The sequence below is a fragment of the Terrapene carolina genome, unplaced genomic scaffold (assembly GCF_002925995.2).
Source record: "Terrapene carolina triunguis isolate 2854851 unplaced genomic scaffold, T_m_triunguis-2.0 Scaffold210, whole genome shotgun sequence".
Classification (NCBI taxonomy): Eukaryota; Metazoa; Chordata; order Testudines; family Emydidae; genus Terrapene; species Terrapene triunguis.
Genome location: NW_020664561.1, coordinates 39,061,924 through 39,080,777, shown reverse-complemented (window position 1 = coordinate 39,080,777; position 18,854 = coordinate 39,061,924). Strand labels below are relative to the sequence as shown.

The following is an 18,854-nucleotide window of genomic DNA, read 5'->3' as shown; positions in this document are numbered from 1 at the left end:
CCAGGGCTCTTTATGTAGAGAATCTGAAGCGGAGCTACCTGGCCCTATCCAGGGAAGGGGTTTAGAATGTAGCTGGAGGTATCATTTAGGAACTGTAATCAGGCATCAACGTAGTAACCCCACACGGGTCCTTTTTCTTCTTATAACCTACAGCTCAACAGCGCCCAGACCTACAATCCTGAAGATTGGCAACTAGATTAACCAATGGAGCTGCAATTTTGCTGATTGCCGCGGTGCCAATGCCCAATAATATATAGATATGTGGGCCGGACTTCAGAACAGGTATCCAATGGAGAAGGAACGCGTGTGGGAGGGGCGTCAGGTCCGTACATCCATTTTATTGGGGTGGAGCATTGGTGGGCGGTGTATTGGACTGATCGGCCAATGGGATGGGGAGAGGGTGGGGCGCCGGAGATACCGCCCAATGGTGGAGGGGCCGTGGGTAGAGCCTGTGTTTTGCTAGTCTATGGTGGGGTTTGGTGGGCGTGTGCGCGGTTGGGCGTTCGGTTGCTGAGCAGCGCACGCAGGCTGGGGGAGGGGCGCGGGCTGGCGGGCGGCCGCGGAGTGAGGCTAGTGAGGGGCGGGCTGGCGCGGGGGGCGGCTGAGACAGTGCTGGCGGGGGGGCCTCTGGAGGGATGTGAGAGCTGTGTGTGTCCCTTCGTGCGAGCTCACTGCCACCCTCGCGCGCTGCGTCCCTGCGGCCCGGCTGAGGCTCCCCTCGGCCTCTCCGGCCGGGCCCCACGTTATGTCGTGATCCCGGGCGGGCGGCGCTGCTGCTGCTGCTCATGGGGCTGCTCAGGATTATGCTGCCGCCCAAGTTGCAGCTGCTGGCGGTGCTGACGTTCGGGGTGGCCGTGCTCTTCCTGGAGAACCAGATCCAGAAGCTGGAGGAGTCCCGCGGCAAGCTCGGTGAGTGCGAGAGGGCCAGGGCCTGGGGGCACTTGGGAGAGAGAGGTGGGGAGGGGGTGATGGAGGGGAAGGGCTGGTGCTGGGGCTATTGCTGCGGTTGGGGGACAGGGCTGGGGGAGAGCCGGGGCCACAAGCTCAGAGGAGGGACGAGGCCCAAGGACCAGAAGCGCTGAGGCGGGAAGGGGGCATAGGTGAGGTACGGGGACTATGCACATATGGAGTGTGTGCCGGGTGGATACCGCACAGAGCTGAGAGGGAAGGGTGCAGTGAACAAAGGTGGAGCTGGCGGGGAAGGGGAGAGATGGCAGTGCACAAATCTGGAGCAGTATCCGGAGGATGAGGAATTGGAAAGGGTAAATCCCCCCCTTTCATATGTTGAACCCACTAATGTGGGATATGGGAACACAACTCCTCTTCTCCCAGATGGCCCTTGTGTTTACATGTCTGGAAATTATAAGTAACTTGAACGATATGATTTGGGGGACCCTGCAAAAGAGGTTGTAAACAGTAGAGGAAGCAGCCGTGACCTTTGAGTTTGTATGCATATTATGCAGGATCGTGAAGCCAATGAGAGATTGGTGTTTGGGGAAAATATATAGTTATAAAGAATCTAAATGCACATTTTGTCAGAAAGGGAAACGAAAGTTAAAGATCACTATTGTGCTATTAGCAGCTGCTGGCCTCTGTGTGTATTGTGTGAGATGCAGTTGGAGACTGAAGTGCAGCAGTGATACCTGAAGCAAGCCCAGCTTTGCTTCCTCCTCCGTGTGCTGCTGCACATATTTAGCCTAATCGCCTTTATTTTGACATAATAACAAAGGTAAATACAGAAGATAATTATAGTTAAAACATGTATGTTTGGTGAAAATCATCTTAAATCACTGTAATTATAAATTCACATGATTTGTTTTACTCTTCCTGAACACAGGTTTTAAATACTTCTATTTAGCAAGTGGTGGTGGTGGTTATTGCTAGCCTCATATGCTCTGTTATGAAACAGTAGTTAAACAGTATAAAAGTACATCCTAATAACTGCCATATACAATTGTTTTTTCCTGTAAAAAAAGTTTCCCTTTTCAGTTGTGATTTCTCTGCTAAAATAACACTTTACTACTTCATGTGTACATTAAATGTCAGACTACAGAACCAACAAGCATCGGATTAAACCTAATCAAAATGAGGAAATGCCATTTCAAGGCCAATACAGTTCATTTACCTAAGAGTTGTAATTGGAGAGCAGTGAGACCCCAGAAATACCTAGGCATGGTGAGGTGGGCTGAGAACAAGTTCAGCCCATGTTTCTAATTGCCTAATCTGCTCAATATTAGTAATTTGTGGTAAAATTCTTAATATTTGAATGTTTATGGATTAATCCAAGAAAAAAAGGAATGAATATACAATGTTCTTACTAGCAATAAGACTAGAAATGGATTTTGAGTGCAATGAGAAGTTTAATGTTGCAAGCCTATGAAAGAGGTGAAATCGGAGTAATGGTCAAAATGATGAACACATATTAGACATGGTTTGTTATCTGGATTAGGTAATGGAAGTTAGTGTCCTGTAAGAAGGCAGTGAGTGATTGACTGGATGAGCGGTCTGAGTCTTCTTCAGCTATACTTATTCAACTAAAAGTTACTAATATTTGAAGGGTGATTTTGTTTTTTTTCATAGTTTAAATATTTTAAGCAATGGTGTTATGTGAAAAAGGGAAATACTTGTTATGGAATCATAGAATATTTTGAGCAGATATTGTTGATAGAGCAGTCGAGGTTTAGTTGAGTTTTGTGCAAGTCTATTTTTAATTGTTCGGTGCCAGTGGTTTAAGTGCATCTAATGCTGGCAATGGATGTCATACAGGAAAATCCAAGTCCTGCCACAAAAGGATTAATGTAATGCAATGTGAGAGTAAAGAGTATTGCTGGTAAGATTTCCCAACCCTGTGCTCCTCCTTAATAGATATGCACTGGACATGATTAAGTTACATATTTAGAAGATTGAAATATACAGCTCAGTCTGCCTCAAGAAAAGAATCATATCACTGTTTTGCTGATGCTGTTTTTATTTTTTAAGAATGCTTAAACTCTGATTCTGAGCTTTGATATTAAAATATAATTGGAAAATTTGCCTTATAATGAACTTGTTAGTGGCTGCCAAAGTTTGTGTGGGAGGAGAAGCTAGGGCTTTTTATTTTTAGTGTTGAATTATTCTATATGGGTTTAACACTATGTTAGATCATGTGTGTTTTTAATCTTGATTAGGTAGTACCTTTGTATGAAAGACCTGTTGCTACAGTGATGTCCACCAAAAAGTGCCCCTTATTTTTTGTGCATGTTAAAAGAAATAAATTGAAATTGATAACTTTGTCTTCATTTTAGAAACGTTCTGTATCTGTTAGTACTATTTCCATCCAACTGTGATACAGAGAACGTAGTTTCACTAAATTAAACTAATCAATTTTGGCCCGATACACTTGGTTTAGAGGAGTGAACGTAAAGAAAAAGAAGGCGGGGTGTGTGGAAAGACTAGTGATTCCATGGACTGCTTAGAATAATGACTGCAATTTAGTTGAAAGGCCTATGAAAGTAGTCTGTGACATTAAATATTGCTCTTAACATGGTACAAACAATATGTAATTTAGTTTAAGTCCCATATTATTGAATTATATGTACATAATATATCACATGAGAAACCATGTCTTGATGGGATGTAGAAATGAATAACTGCATGACTTACATTCTGACTCAAACTACAGTATGTCACTTTAATGGAACAGTTAGCAGAAAATAGTTCTACGGAGTCTTATGAGCAAAACTCATAAAACAGCATTTCCTGATACTTTCTGATGGAACAGGATTCCCTGACATGCAAGCTCCATTGGTTTCTATATTGCAACAAGATTTTCACTCCGATTCAGGATTAATATAAAATAACTCACATGAAATGAGAAATGGGTGCATCTTTATGGGAGAAAGAGAAAAAGGGACAGTTTTATTTTCTTGCGAGTATAATTCATTCATTCTTGCAGCTAAATTCCAAAGTCACTATTATGTATAATTTTTACCTCTTTAAGGACTTCAGAAGTTAATTTGCAATGGGCATTTGCTTTTCTCACATTGTGGCTAAATTCCCCCTTTATTATTCAGATTGCTATGCTCCTAATGTTGCCTTTAAAAATGTTTAAATAGTGCTATTGTGAACTTGGTTTGACGTTTTCTTTTGAATAACTGATGAGCCCACCATGGGCAACACTTGTTTCTTAAGTAAGGGAAATCTTTTTCAGTTAAAAAAATAAAAATAAAGTATTGCTTTAATATCAGAGAAGTTGGTCTCAGGATTCTTATTTTTCAAGGGGCTTCTGTCTTATTGTTTCATGTGGACAGAATAGCAAACCTTTTTTAGAATCCCATATTTATTAAGGGAATAATTGAATATGAAAATGATTTACTATTGCTTCCTGCCCCATAGTACCCTGGAAAATCTTGTTTTTTCTTGTGAAATTTAGTTAATCGTTGAGAAAATAGGATTTATTTTTGCTAATTGAGCAGATCAAGTAGAGAATAAAGAAAACAATTGTGTCTCTCTCCTCCCCCCCCCCCCCCCGATTTTCTTTTTTGTTGTTTATGGTTCACTTCTTAGGTATATATTAATCTAAATTACTTTCTTGTAGTGTATTAAATATTGGCTATTTCCAAAGCCCTGTGGTCCCAGAAAGTGATGGATCTTTGGGCCTGCTGGCCCTTTGCAAGCAGTTCGTGGTACTTAATTTATTGTCTTTCAGAGTATTTCTGGTGTCAAAACCCAGGTTCAGGTACCTCTTTGGGTGGGGTATTAACATATAACCAGTAATCCTGATTATAATCTGTAATTTTATAGTAAACATTTTTAAAATATATTTATTTATTCTCTAAAATTTATGACAAAACTTAATTTGTTGTTGCAGTTTTCTAACTAAGGATATCTAAATCTGATTTATAAACTATTTAGTAAGAAGATTGAATTCTAACTTTGTTCTGTGAAGATAAAACATGACTTTGAAGTAAGCCTCTCTTTACTTTCTGCCAAAATCAACTCAGAGTTTATAACTGGATTTATTCCCTGGGCCATCCCATAATATTGTTAAGTTTCCCACTCTGTACCCACATTTGGCAGCTATTACATAATGATGGTGCTACCAACTGACTCCAACATGTTCATAAAACATTTATTAACAAAGAGTTAATTTCACTTTAATATTGACTGACTGATAGTGCACATTTTATTTGATCATCCTTAAAGGGAGAGGTGCTTATCGTTTCCTGCATTCCAGCAGGAATTGGGTCATGTAGCTCATACCCAATGGTATAATGCTGCTGTGATATAGTGACTGAGCTAGGAACAGATTGCCCCATTGTATATATGGGCATACATTTTAGGCAACAATGAGATCAAGTATGAGCAATGATGTGTTTTGTTGAGGGCAAGAGCGCCATTGACCATCCAAAAGAGTCTAGTCTGAGATTTTGAATACGTGGCTATGCCATTACGTACACAGTTCTTGCTTGGATTTATTTCTAAACATATTTTAAAGGATGGAATCTACTAGTTCTAAAATCTGAAATGACATTGGGACCTGAAACAATCATTTAAATTCATTAGCTACAGATACTACTTCCTTTTGTTGAATAAATCACTTTTAAATGCAAAACATGCTTTCATAAACTTTTTTCCTTATGTATTAGCACTTTTAAGGTAGTTTTATTTAACAAAAAATAAAATGCTGTTTTAGTGCATTTTAATTGAATTGAATTTCCATCCAAATAGAGCTTGACACAAACCACAAGTAAAATATCATCATTTATTAAATAAAAGATGCATCATTCACCATTTTCTAACAGTGTAAAAATTAAGAATCTGAATAAATGTAATTTAAATTATATAGTTACTTACATTATATCTATACGCATTTATCCTCTTGATTAGCAAGTAGAAGCACCAAATTTAATAGGCTTTATTTTGTTACAAATAACATGTTTTAATGGTTACCAACTAATGAAATGAACTTTTTTGGGGGAAAATAACTAAAGTTCAAATGCAAAACACTATTAAAATTGATCATTTAAATCAGGGTTTCCTGCTTGTTAATTTAATTTGTTTGATTTAAATCAGTCCACCCTGACTAGAGCTGGGAATTGAGAAATAAAGGCTATATATAAGAAAATATTAAGACATCAGTGATGTACAAAAAAACCTGTGTACACAAGTGAGTGCATTTTGCTGCTTGATATGAAAAGCAAAATTAGATCTGAACTGGAATTGTTTCCAATATTCTTCAGTTCTTCCAGGGAATATGTAAAAGGTCTCTTTTATGGTCTAGATCAGAGGTGGGCAACCTGCGGCCAGTTAGGGTAATCCGCTGGTGGGCCGTGAGACAGTTTGTTTACATTGACCGTCTGCAGGTATGGCAGTTTCCAGTCGGGACTGCAAATCATGGCCACTGGGAGCTGCGGGTGGCTGTGCCTGCGGACAGTCAATGTAAACAAATTGTCTCGTGGCCTGCCAGCGGATTACCCTGACAGGCCACAGGTTGCCCACAACTTGTCTAGATTGTAGTCTTGGGGGCTCTTATATCAGAAGACACTAATGGAATCTGTTTCATAAACAGAGTTTATTCCCAATGATTCTGAACCCTGGTCGTGCAATCATAATCGAAGATTGTCTTTTTTTATTTCTTGTCTCTTCTGTTCTTAGATACAAGAAATTCATTGGATACTCGAAATGCAAATGTTAGAAGCACTTTAGGAGTTGGGTGACCCTGCCAGCAGGTAGGGGATCTTGGGGGACAACTACTGCACTGGTGGGGTGCAAAATAAACTTTATTAAGAAAATGTAAAAACAGGGAAAATTCAATAGTGAGGGGTATGGGGTTTGTTAAGGTAGACAATTGGGGAGGGGTTTCTTTTAGTAAATAGGATGGGGGTTTCAATAGTGGGGTACAATACAGTTGGTAACCAATTAACACTGAAGTATAAATGTAACAGGTAGCTAACAGTTTCTATGTAAAGGGTGTGTCACAGCAGCATATAACCAACTATCAGTTATGGGTAAAATGTGTTAAATAACCAACAACTCTAGGTAAAAATATGTCACAGTGGTGTAAATGTAAAATGTGAGGTATGTTAGAAAGGAAAAGGGTAACCAATGGGGGTTTATGCTAGACTTTAGTAATACAATTGAGGTTTGGCAGCAGTAGGAGCGGGGTGAGCACGTGGGGGAAGGGATTAAAAGAGAGAGAGAGAGAGAGAAAGGCAGTGGTAGAGGAATGAGGTTGGGGGATGGGGGAAGAGGAGCACGTGGTGGAGCGGAGACCAAAGGCAGAGGTGCTGCGGAGGGAGATTTAAACTCAGGGAGACACAGAGAGCAGACAGGCTGCAAGTTTAAACAGCAGGGGGGGGGGAGCGAGGGGGGGGGGGGGGGGGGGGGAGAGAGAGGGGAGGGGGGGGGGGGGGGGAGTAGTGGGAAGACAGACTTAACCACAATTATACAGAATACAGCAAAATCTTATCTATGATCTAACTTAACCAAGACTACACAAATTAGCAAGTAACAGAACACAATGCAACAATTTTTTAAACCTAACTTACAGAGCACAATACAAACAATTCTTTAAACCTAACTTAACCACAGCTATGCAAAATGAAATTACAACTTATCTGGACTAAGAACCTGATTCTAATAGGTGCACCTTACGCTCCCTGCCACTTCTTTGATCGGGAGGGGGAGCAGTTCCAGAGGGCAGAGTGGTGTGTGCCCAGGGTACAGCCCGGGTGGGGGGGGCTAGTGGTGGCCGCAGCAGTGGGGTGGCTGCAAGCCGGCAGCCCAGGATACAGTCCAGGAAGGCACAGCCTAGCAGTGGCACAGGCTTATTTCTAGCAGCAAAGGCGCTGCGGAGCCAGAAACAGATTACAGATACAGACCAAGGAGTTAGCTTGAGTCTGTCTGCTGGGGAAACAAAGCCAGCAGCTAGGACAGGGGGAGTTTGCAAGAGGGAGTTCTTACCATTCCCCAGGACAGCAGCAAGCACAGAGACAGGAACGGCAGTAGCATCGGAGGATGGAGAGAGGACTCGATTTGCTTACAATAATCAGGAGATCTCCAGGCACAAATTCGTTGTTCTTGGAAGGGGAGTTTAAAAACAGGGGTATGCTCAAAAACAAACGAGAGCGGGGAGAGGCCCCCCAAAGACCCCTAGCTGATCAGACCAGGTGGCAAAGCAAGGACCTTCTCCAAGGTCTAATCAGAAAATGTCTGGCTTTAAAGGCAAACTCTGGCAGTTTCCCACCAGTACTTTTGATTGGCTCCTCTTGATACAGGGGAGGAGAGAAGGCAGGGAAAGGCTGCAGGTAAGCATGGGCATGCCTGGGCATGTTCTGAGCCACAGGTATGACTCATATGCTTAATTAGTTGGCCACTTCAGGTCTTGCATTTCTGGGCAGCGCCCCCCACACCGAGCTCGGGTCTGAACAAAGGAACCAAACAAAGAAGCAAGAAGCCCCCTCCCTAGGCAGAGCAATGGCTTCAGTTAGTCTGTACAAGCCATTCCTATGAATAGGGCTGTGACTTTAGTTAGCACAATGGCCGGGAGGGGCGGCCACACAGGACAAACAGAAAGGAGAGGGGAAAAAAGGAATGCAGCAGGGGGACAGCTGTAACAGATATTGGGGAGAATGAAAAGGAGGAAGAAAGAAAGGAATGCCTGAAGCGAAGAGGAGAGGAAAAGATCAGACAAAATGCGGGGAAAGGTAGAAAAGAGAGGGCTTAATCTTGCTCAGGATAGTAGTGACTTGAAGTTGTTACTATCTGATTATTTAGTAGCCTATGTGAAATAAGCTTGTTCACAGTCCAGGGTCCAAATTGCAAAATTCACCACCAGATTGGCAGACTCAGCAGAGAAGTCAAGAATTTAATTATTTTCTTACCCTTGAAGGTGATCCTTCCAGGTCAAGGTTGAGATATGTTGGCTAGATAGAGTAAGAAACTTGTATTCTGCTGTTTGTACAGGATCTGTTACATGGATAAATAGAAGACTTGTTTCTTTGGGGCTGCTAATTGAGCATCTTTCATCAAATGCACAGTTTAAAGAATTCTGTCAACATTATTGAACCCTCTTTTTTGAAAAGGTATGTTGCAAGTGAAAGCTTGAGGACAATGAAATATTTTAAATCTAGTTTTAGGTGCTGCAATTATTATTTTTGTAATTGGTGGTGTTGCAACACTTGGGGCCCCAATTATGAACCGTATTATACTAAGCACCGTACAAATATATAACACAAAGCCCCTTTTGAAGCTTAAATAATTTTTTTTAGGTTGGGGCAAATGAACTCTTCCTACTCTAGTGTTGTATAAAAATCTGACATATTTTACTGTTCTTAGAGGTATTTTTAAATCCCTTTATTTCCTTAAATAAGATGCAGCCTACTTTTCAGTCGTGTACTGCCAATTTAGTGTGTGGTTCTTAAACCAATCACTCAAAACAATGTTAGGAATCTTGTTTAATTGTCCTTGACAGTGTAGCAAGTACTGTGCCTTAGTACATTACTTATAATTGGACTTTATTTAGATAGAACAGTTGCTTATACTTTAACTAAAATGTACTAGCTTAATTACAAAAATGTGTAAGAATTATTTATTAAAAAGGATGCTTGTTTGCTGTAGAAGTAGCATAATATATTAATTTGGGCTCATAGTGAAAGAGTATTTATCACATCAAGGAGGTGGGAGAGATGAGTATGTTTCAGCTCCTCGCTGTTGACGCTAACTGGACAGTTAAACAGTTCATGAGCCAGTCATTTCCATATCTACCGAATGGCAACCACGAATCGCTCTTAGAATTACTTTGGCCACGCTTATCCTGCCTTCTGGTATTGCATGACTTGTCTGACAATTCTGGCACCACTTTAGAAAGTAGAAGACTTCTAAATGTCAAAGCTTCCACATACTGCCACTTAGCTGATCCAAAAAACTATCTGTTTGTGAAAATATGTGTAACTTGTAGTTAATGTTGTAATTTGTGTCAAGTGTACAAAAACCTTGTCAGAATGCTGTTAAAGTGTTGGTAGTCAGCTTGTTTGAAAAGTGGTGCTATTTATTTGTATACATTTTAATGTTTAACTTGGCAAAAAAAGTATTTTTCAACGGGATGGTGTTGGCATAGTTTAACATTTCTGGGAAATGAAATGCTTGCCTTTATTTTTCAGTCATAAATGAAAGATAAAGCATTGTGAATGGCAGGGGTCAATAAAGACAGACATACCTGGAATTTGGCCAAATGGCTGCAACTTTATTTAAACATACAAACTTAAATAGGATAATTTCTGAGGGCAACTTGTCCTTGCAACAGCGAAATGGGGGAAGGGCAGGTAACATCTGCTTCAGGCTGTCACTAAGTTGCCTGCCTTTTGATGCTGAAATCCCAAACATAATATAATCCTATTGATTTAAACCATCTAATTAAAATCAAGGCTGAATTAGAGCTTCTGCTCACAGCCCAGAATCCTGGGCAGACACCTTCCTAAAGAAATCATTTAACCTGTTAGTATAATGAATCCAACCCTTTTTCTCAGAGCTTAAATCATAGTGAAAGTGCTTGACCACAGCCTCCTGACCTTTTGCGTTGAATCAGCCCTCGCCCCTGTCACTTCCTTGATAAAATGGATCTGCACACTTGCTGCCAAAATTTACCAATGCTACTAGCTTTAAGCTTAGCTGGATACCCCAGCAGCATACTAGATCACCTCTTCTCAATACATGTGGAAATGTTTGTGACAGATATGACAGTATCCTGGACAAATCTTAATGAATTGAGTAGCATTTTATTGAATTAAGTTTTTTACGAGTTGATTGTTGTAAAAATGCTAATTTTTATTGCTACTAAGGGATTGTATGTAATTTTGTGGAGGAGATGGACCACAGGCCTCCAGGGACTAAGTACAGTAGGGGGTAGTTAGGCAAATAAACTCAGTTGTAACAACTCCAGAGTGCTACCGCCACCTGGAGAGAGGTTCACTGGTTCAAACTGGATGCTCCTGAGACCTACAGACAAAGAAAGGACTTTTGGATAAATAACCTGAGTTTAAACTGACTCGGGGCCTTCTTTCTGATCCAGCATACGGACAGGATCTTCTGTCCCAACGGAGGGCCCCAGTCCTTAAGGGAAGGGTTGGAAGGACTGGCACTGACCATCATGCTTGTGGAGACGGGGCCGTGCGATCTGGTAAGCATACTAGCATGAGTGTGGGTTATTTTATTGGTTTTAGTATGTTTTCACTGTAATGCTTTTACCTTAAAGATAAATGTGCTTGCTTAGAAAGAACGGTGCAGTAACTTAACTGTGGCAATTACACTGTGTACCATCTCTGAAGAGAGGAGCAAAGTAAGCCTTGTTAGGTAAACTGTCTTTTGCTGGGGATATCACAGTGTAGTCAGAAAAAAGAACAGGAGTACTTGTGGCACCTTAGAGACTAACAAATTTATTAGAGCATAAGCTTTCGTGGGCTACTGCCCACTTCTTCGGATGCATATGCATAGCCCACGAAAGCTTAAGCTCTAATAAATTTGTTAGTCTCTAAGGTGCCACAAGTACTCCTGTTCTTTTTGCGGATACAGACTAACACGGCTGCTACTCTGAAACAGTGTAGTCAGTGAACTGTGTAGTCTGGTGGGAATGCAGAGAGATGCACCTCCACCCAAGAGAGGTGATGGCTGAGCAGCCTGGAGTGGGTGTCATTGCTGAACCATAAATAGGGAATACAGGTGCTGTTGACCTGAACTGTGACAGTGTTCATGTTAAACGTATAAGTTCTTGTGTTTCAGAACTGCCCATCATCATGATGAAAGAGTTCAGTGTTGTCATAGGAAATACTTTTGGGCTTCAGGGTCTGACTTTTAGCTTAATCAGCTAATGTCCTTACTGCCTGGTGGATATGTGTCCTCTGTCATTTGCATGGCAGCAGCTCAGACCATACAGCACAATCAGTGGAAAGAAGGGGTTCAGAATTGCCCAATCCTGTTTCAGGGGGAGGAGGAGCCCTAGTCTTAATCATACTGTTGTCCCTAAGGTGGATGATGAGACACTGGGGTAGGAGAATCAGCCATTGCAGCTCATAGCTCCAAGGCCTCAGCTGATCCCACCATATGATTTGCTGACCAAACCATTGAGGCAGCACATGTTTCCAAGGGTTATCCTGGCCAGTGATCCATAGGGAGAGAACATCTGGGGAATCTTATCGGGTGAATATAGGGGAAAAAAAACGAGAAGAGCAAATAGAAAGGGTGAGGGTAGGTGGTATCTGTTGTCCAGAGGAAGGAAAGAGGAGTGGGAAGCTCTTACGAACTGCTGAAAAGCAAAGTGATGGTGGTATGGGCAGAACAGGAAGAGGCTCGCTTTCAGTCCATCCTTTTATGGATGACACCCACTGCCCCTGAACCAATCCTGACACATTTTAGAAGTTCTGTCCTTTTGGCTTGTGTATGTCTAGGGCCTGACTCCACATGTGTATGCTGGCTGCATGGTCTGAAGTATCTTAAGTCCAATATTTTCATCCAGAATTAGGTTCAGACTTTGTTCTCCTACATTATTCAGTTTTAGAATATGTAACTTGTTTATAGCAATATTGGGACTATTTAATATGTTTGATAGTTTAAGTATGGGGACCATTTTTCAGATGCCTTAATTTACTTTATATAAGCAAATTACTGCCTGAATAAGGACAAAACACTTTTGCTTATGGACATTCCCACATTTCATACCCATGTAAATCTATCTTTTATTCCCCAAATAAATGGCTTTACTTATGATGCTACATGTTTCTGATTCAAATTCCATTGATAGCCGTCATAAACTATTTATATCATAAAAATATCATAGCTACTTAAAAGCACCTTGTGGAAGGCTAGCACCATGTTGTGCTTTTCCACTCATGAATAATTGGGTTTATGGATTAGTTTTGCATGTAGAATTTGGAACTAAATTAAATTAAATTTTGAGTCTGATTTCTTTCTTGGAGTATCGACTAGAAGCACACAAACATTTAGTGATAGGGATGTTGCAAAACGTTTTCATTTTTTTAGTTTGGGTTTTTATGGTGTATTGTATGAGTGTATGAAAACTAGGTATCTAAAATACTTATGGCCCCCACTATCGTAGTGTTTAGCACCTCACACTCATTTATTGATTGATTGGAATACCCTGTATCCCCATTTTGCAGAAGATGAATTGAGGTAAGGAGAAACTCAGTAATTCACCCAAAGACACCCAGGAAGTCTGTGACAGAGCAGAAAATTAAACCTGGCTCTCCTGAGTTCCAGGCTAGCATTATTACCAGTAGACCAGTTTTCCTTTCTCAGCTATGGAATATTGGTACAGAAGAGTATAGCTTGTTCAGGAAGAACAAGCAGGATTAAAAGGGAGGACATGTTGCATTATGTGTCAAGGAGATAGACACTTGTTCTGGGGTTCAGAAAGAGGTGAGAGGCAGACCAGTCAAGTCTCTGGGTGTAGTTTAAAGGGGTAAAAAATAGGAGTAATGTCATGGTAGGAAGTCTACTATAGACCACAAAATAAGGAAGAAGTGGTGGATTAGGCATTTCTAATAGAAATAATGGAACTATGCAAAATGCAAGACTTGTTAGTAGTGGGGAGCTTTAGCTACCCAGATGTTTGTTGGAAGAATAATATGGCAAAACACAAAATTTCCAATAAGTTCTTGGAATGTGTTGGGGACAATTTTTTGTTTCAGAAAGTGGAGGAAGTATCCAGAGGGACAGCCATTTTGGAGTAGATTCTGATCAATATGGAGGAATTGGTTGCCAATCTGAAGGTGGAAGGCAAAATGATGATAAAATAATAGATTTCATGATTGTACACATAGGGAGGAATGAAAGCAACAGAACAAGGATAATGGACTTCAGAAAAGTAAATTTTAACAAACTCCGAGAATTGGTAGGTAAAGTGCCATGGGGTGAAAATCTAAGGGAAAAAGGAATTCAGGAGATCTGGCAGTTTGTCAAGGAGACAATAGTAAAGGCACGACTGCAGACTATCTTGATGCAAAGGAAAGATAGGAAGAATAGTAAGAAGCTAATATGACTACAGAAGGAGCTCTTTAATGACTTGAAAATGAAAAAGGAATCCTACAAAAAAAAGTCGAAACATGGACAAATTTGCTAAGGAAGAATACAAAAGAATAGCATAAGCATAAGACAAATCAGAAAGGGTAAGCACAAAAGTTACACCTAACAAGGGACATAAAGATCTGCTTCTTATTGTCTTTTAACTATGTTAAGAACAAGAGAAACATGAAGGAAATTGTAGGTCCTCTAGTTAGTGGGAAAGAGCTAATAACTGATGACACCAAGAAGGCTGAGATGTTTGTCTATTTTGCCTCTAGTCTTCACTAAAAAGGTTAATGGTGACTAGATACTCAATAGAATTAATATTGACAAGAGGGAAGGAATGCAAACCAAAATAGGGAAAGAACAGCTTACAGAATACTTACACAAATTAGATGTATTCATGTCATCAGGGCCTGATGAAATTCATCTTAGGCTACTTAAGGAACTAGCTGAAGCAGTTTTGGAACCATTAGCAATGATCTTTAAGAAATCATGGCGCACATATGAGTCCCAGAGGACTGGAGAAGGGCAAACAAATACCTATCTTTAAAAAGGGGAAGAGGACCTGGGCAATTATGGACCAGTCAGTCTAACTCAATACCCGGAAGATACTGAAACAAATTAATAATCAATTTGTAAGACCCTGGAGGATAATAGGGTTATAAGTAGGGGTGTCGATTGATCGCAGTTAATACATGTGATTAACTCAAAAAAATTAATCGCGAATAATCGTCGTCTTAATTGCGCTGTTAAACAATAGAATACCAATTGAAACTTATTAAATATTTTTGATTTTTCTACATTTTTAAATATATTGATTTCAATTACAACACAGTATACAAAGTTGACCGTGCTCACTTTATATTTTTTTTATTACAAATATTTGCACTGTAAAAATAGCAACCAAAAGAAATAGTATTTTTCAATTCACCTCATACAAGTACACCTCTACCCCGATATAATGCGCCTCTCGGGAGCCAAAAAATCTCACCGTGTTATAGGTGAGACCGCGTTACATCGGGGTAGAGAGAGGAACCGCTTTTACTGCTTCCTGCCCCAGCTCCCCCCTCCCCCTTCCAGGCTTGCCACGCCAATCAGCTGTTTGGCCTGGCAAGCCTGGAAGGGGGGCAGCGGCGGCGCACTCGGGAGGAGGCGGAGATGAGCTGGATCAGGGAGTGGTTCCTCTGTGCCCCCCCCCCATTACTTGCTGCGGCCCTCCCCGGGACCCCCCCGCCCTAGCTCACCTCCGCTCCATCTCCTCCCATGAGCGTGCCGCAGCTCCGCTCCCCCCCCCAGGCTTGCCGTGCCTATCAGCTGATTGTGGGAGGTGCGCTCGTGGGAGGAGGCGGAGGCAGAGGTGAGCTGGGGCAGGGGGCTGCAGCAAGTAAGGGGGGGGCGCAGAGGAACCGCTCCTGCCCCAGCTCACTTCCGCTCCTCCTCCTCCCACTCCCACGAGCACACCGCTCAGCTCCGCTTCTCCTCCCTCCCAGGCTTGCCGCGCTAAACAGCTGATTGGTGCGGCAAGCCTGGGAGGGAGAGGGGAGAAGTGGAGCGGAGGTGAGCTGAGGCGAGGGGGCCCCGGAGAGGGACGCAGCAAGTAATGGGGGGGCGCAGAGGAACCGCTTGCCGTAACACGAATTCGGATACAATGAGGTAAAGCAGCCCAGTCCCCCGGAGTGCTGCTTTACCGCGTTATATCCGAATTCGCGTTATATCAGACCGCATTATATTGGGGTAGAGGTGTACTGTAGTGCAATCTCTTTATTGTGTAAGTGCAACTTACACATGTAGATTTTTTTTGTTACATAACTGCACGCAGAAACAACAATGTAAAACTTTAGAGCCTACAAGTCCACTCAGTCCTACTTCTTGTTCAGCCAATTGCTAAGACGAACAAGTTCGTTTACATTTATGGGAGATAATGCTGCCCACTTCTTATTTACAATGTCACCTGAAAGTGAGAACAGGTGTTCGCATGGCACTTTTGTAGCCGGCATCACAAGGTATCTATGTGCCAGATATGCTAAACATTCGTATGCCCCTTCATGCTTTGGCCACCGTTCTAGAGGACATGCTTCCATGCTGATGACATTCGTTTTTTAAAAAAAAAACGCATTAATTAAATTTGTGACTGAACTCCTTGGGGGAGAATTGTATGTCTCCTACTCTGTTTTACCTGCATTTTGCCATATATTTCATGTAATAGCAATCTCTACTGATGACCCAGCACACGTTGTTCATTTTAAGAACATTTTCACTGCAGATTTGACAAAACACAAAGAAGGTACCAAATTCCAATGTGAAATTTCTAAAGATAGCTACAGCACTCGACCCAAGGTTTAAGAATCTGAAGTGCTTTCCATAATCTGAGAGGGACGAGGTGTGGAGCATGCTTTCAGAAGTCTTAAAAGAACAACACTCCGATGCAGAAACTACGGAACCCGAACCACCAAAAAAGAAATCAACCTTTCTGCTGGTGGCATCTAACTCAGATGGATGGAAATTTACATGTGTCGGTCTGAACTGCTTTGGATGGTTATTGAGCAGAACCCGCTATCAGCATGGACGCATGTCCTCTGGAATGTTGGTTGAAGCGTGATGGGATATATGAATCTTTAGTGATAATGCTGCCATCTTCTTGTTTACAGTGTCTGTTGCAAATGTAAACAAAATTGTTTGAGCAACTGGCTGAACAAGAAGTAGGACTGAGTAGAGTTGTAGGCTCTAAAGTTTTACTTTGTTTTATTTTTGAATGCAGTTATTTTTTGTACATAATTCTACATTTGTAAGTTCAACTTTCATGATAAAGAGATTGCACTACAGTACTTATATTAGGTGAACTGAAAAATACTATCTTTTTTTTTTACAGTGCAAATATTTATAATAAAAAAAATAGTGAGCACTGTGCACTTTTTATTCTGTATTGTAATTGAAAGCGATATTTTTGAAAATGTAGAAAATATCAAACTATTTAAATAAATGATATTCTATTGTTTAACAGTGCGATTAATCAAGATTAATTTTTTTAGCCACTTGACGTCCCTAGTTATAAGGAATAGCCAGCATGGGTGTGTCGAGCAAATCATGCCAAACCAACCTAATGACCTTCTTTCATAGGGTTATTGTTCTGGTGGATAGAGGGGTAGCAGTAGAAGAGCAAAAGTAGTTGCTTTTAGTAAGACTTTTGATACAATCCCACCTGACATTCTGATAAGCAAAGTAGGAACATGTAGTCTAGATGAAATTACTATAAGGTGGGTGCACAGCTGGTTGAAAGACCATACTCAGAGTAGTCATCAATGGTTCATTGTTAAACGAGGAGGGCATATCTCATGGGGTCCCACAGGAGTCAAAACTGGATTTGGTACTAGTCCATATTTTCATTAATGACATGGATAACGGAGTGGAGAGTATGCTTATAAAATTTGCAGATGACACCAAGTTGGAAGGGGTTGCAGGCACTTTCAAGGGTAGGAATAGAATTCAAAACAACCTTGACAAATTGGAGAATTGATCAGAATTTAACAAGATGAAATTCAATAAAGATAAATGCAAAGTACTTCACTTAGGAAGGGAGAAATAAATGCACATCTACAAAATGGGGAATAATTGGCTAGGTGGTAGTACTCCTGAAAAGGATTTGGTGATTATAGTGGATCGCAAATTGAATGAGAGTCAATGTGATGCAGTGCCAAAAGTCTGTCATTCTGGAGCGTATTAATAGTGCCATATGTAAATCACGGGAGATAATTGTCCTGCTCTACTCAGCACTGATGAAATCTCAGCTGGAGTACTGTGTCCAGTTGTGGGCACCACACTTAAGGAAAGATATGGACAAATTGGAGAGGAGGAGAGCAACAAAAATGATAAAAGGTTTAGAAAACCTGACCTATGAGGAAAGGGTAAAAAAACTGGGCACGTTTAGTCTTGAGAAAAGAAGACTGGAGGGGGACCTTGTATCAATCTCCATATATGTTGAGGGATGTTATAAAGAGGACAGTGATCAGTTGTTCTCCATGCCTACTAAAAGATAGGACAAAAAGTAATGCTCTTAATGCGCAGCAAGGGAAATTTCGGTTTGATATTAGGAAAACCTTCTGTACTATAAGGGTAGTGCTGCTGTGGAATAGACTTCCAAGGGACGTTGTGGAATACCCACCATGGAGGTTTTTAAGAATAGATGGGACATACCTGTCAGGGATGGACTAAGTTTACTTGGTCCTGCATCAGCACAGAAGGGTGGACTTGATTTCTCAGGATCCCTTTCAGACAGACATTTTTGTGATTGTGTTTCTATCAAATAGATCTTCAGCATTGGAAATAGCCTACTCAGATTTCATGAGAATGAAGGTTATTTGAAAGAAAACTTGTTAAGAACAAAGAACAGATTTGGGTGGCTACACATTTTGGCTTAGTGATATCTGAATAAGAGGTTTGGACTCTGACTGGAGCAGAATAGAAACAGGATAAATGTCTTATAAGATCAATGCAGAGGGGAGTTTGGGGAAATGTTGCAAAAGGGTGTTTTAGATAATTGTTGTACAGAAAGGGAGAAGAGTGTATTTGGTTGTGAACGCTGAATGGGTTTTGATACCCTTCAGTTTTATGTTACTTTCATATATTATCCTAAGTCAGGGGTAGGCAACCTTTCAGAAGTGGTGTGCCGAGTCTTCATTTATTCACTTTAATTTAAGGTTTCGCGTGCCGGTAATACATGTTAACGTTTTTAGAAGGTCTCTCTCTATAAGTCTGGGGTGTGTGTGGAGGTGCAGGGCAGAAGGCTGGGTGTTGGGGGG

The 18,854-nt window shown here is 41.1% G+C and overlaps 1 protein-coding gene across 1 annotated transcript in view; it reads left to right on the top strand.

Moving 5' to 3' along the window:
- Positions 1-611: 611 nt before the first annotated feature.
- The window catches only part of LOC112109877 (heparan sulfate 2-O-sulfotransferase 1), a 180,996-nt gene continuing 162,753 nt past the window's right edge, over positions 612-18,854 (top strand). The window contains exon 1 of the mRNA XM_024204597.2: positions 612-909. Coding sequence (XP_024060365.1) covers positions 786-909 — 124 coding nt within the window. The 5' untranslated portion in view covers positions 612-785. The remainder of the gene's footprint in view (positions 910-18,854) is intronic.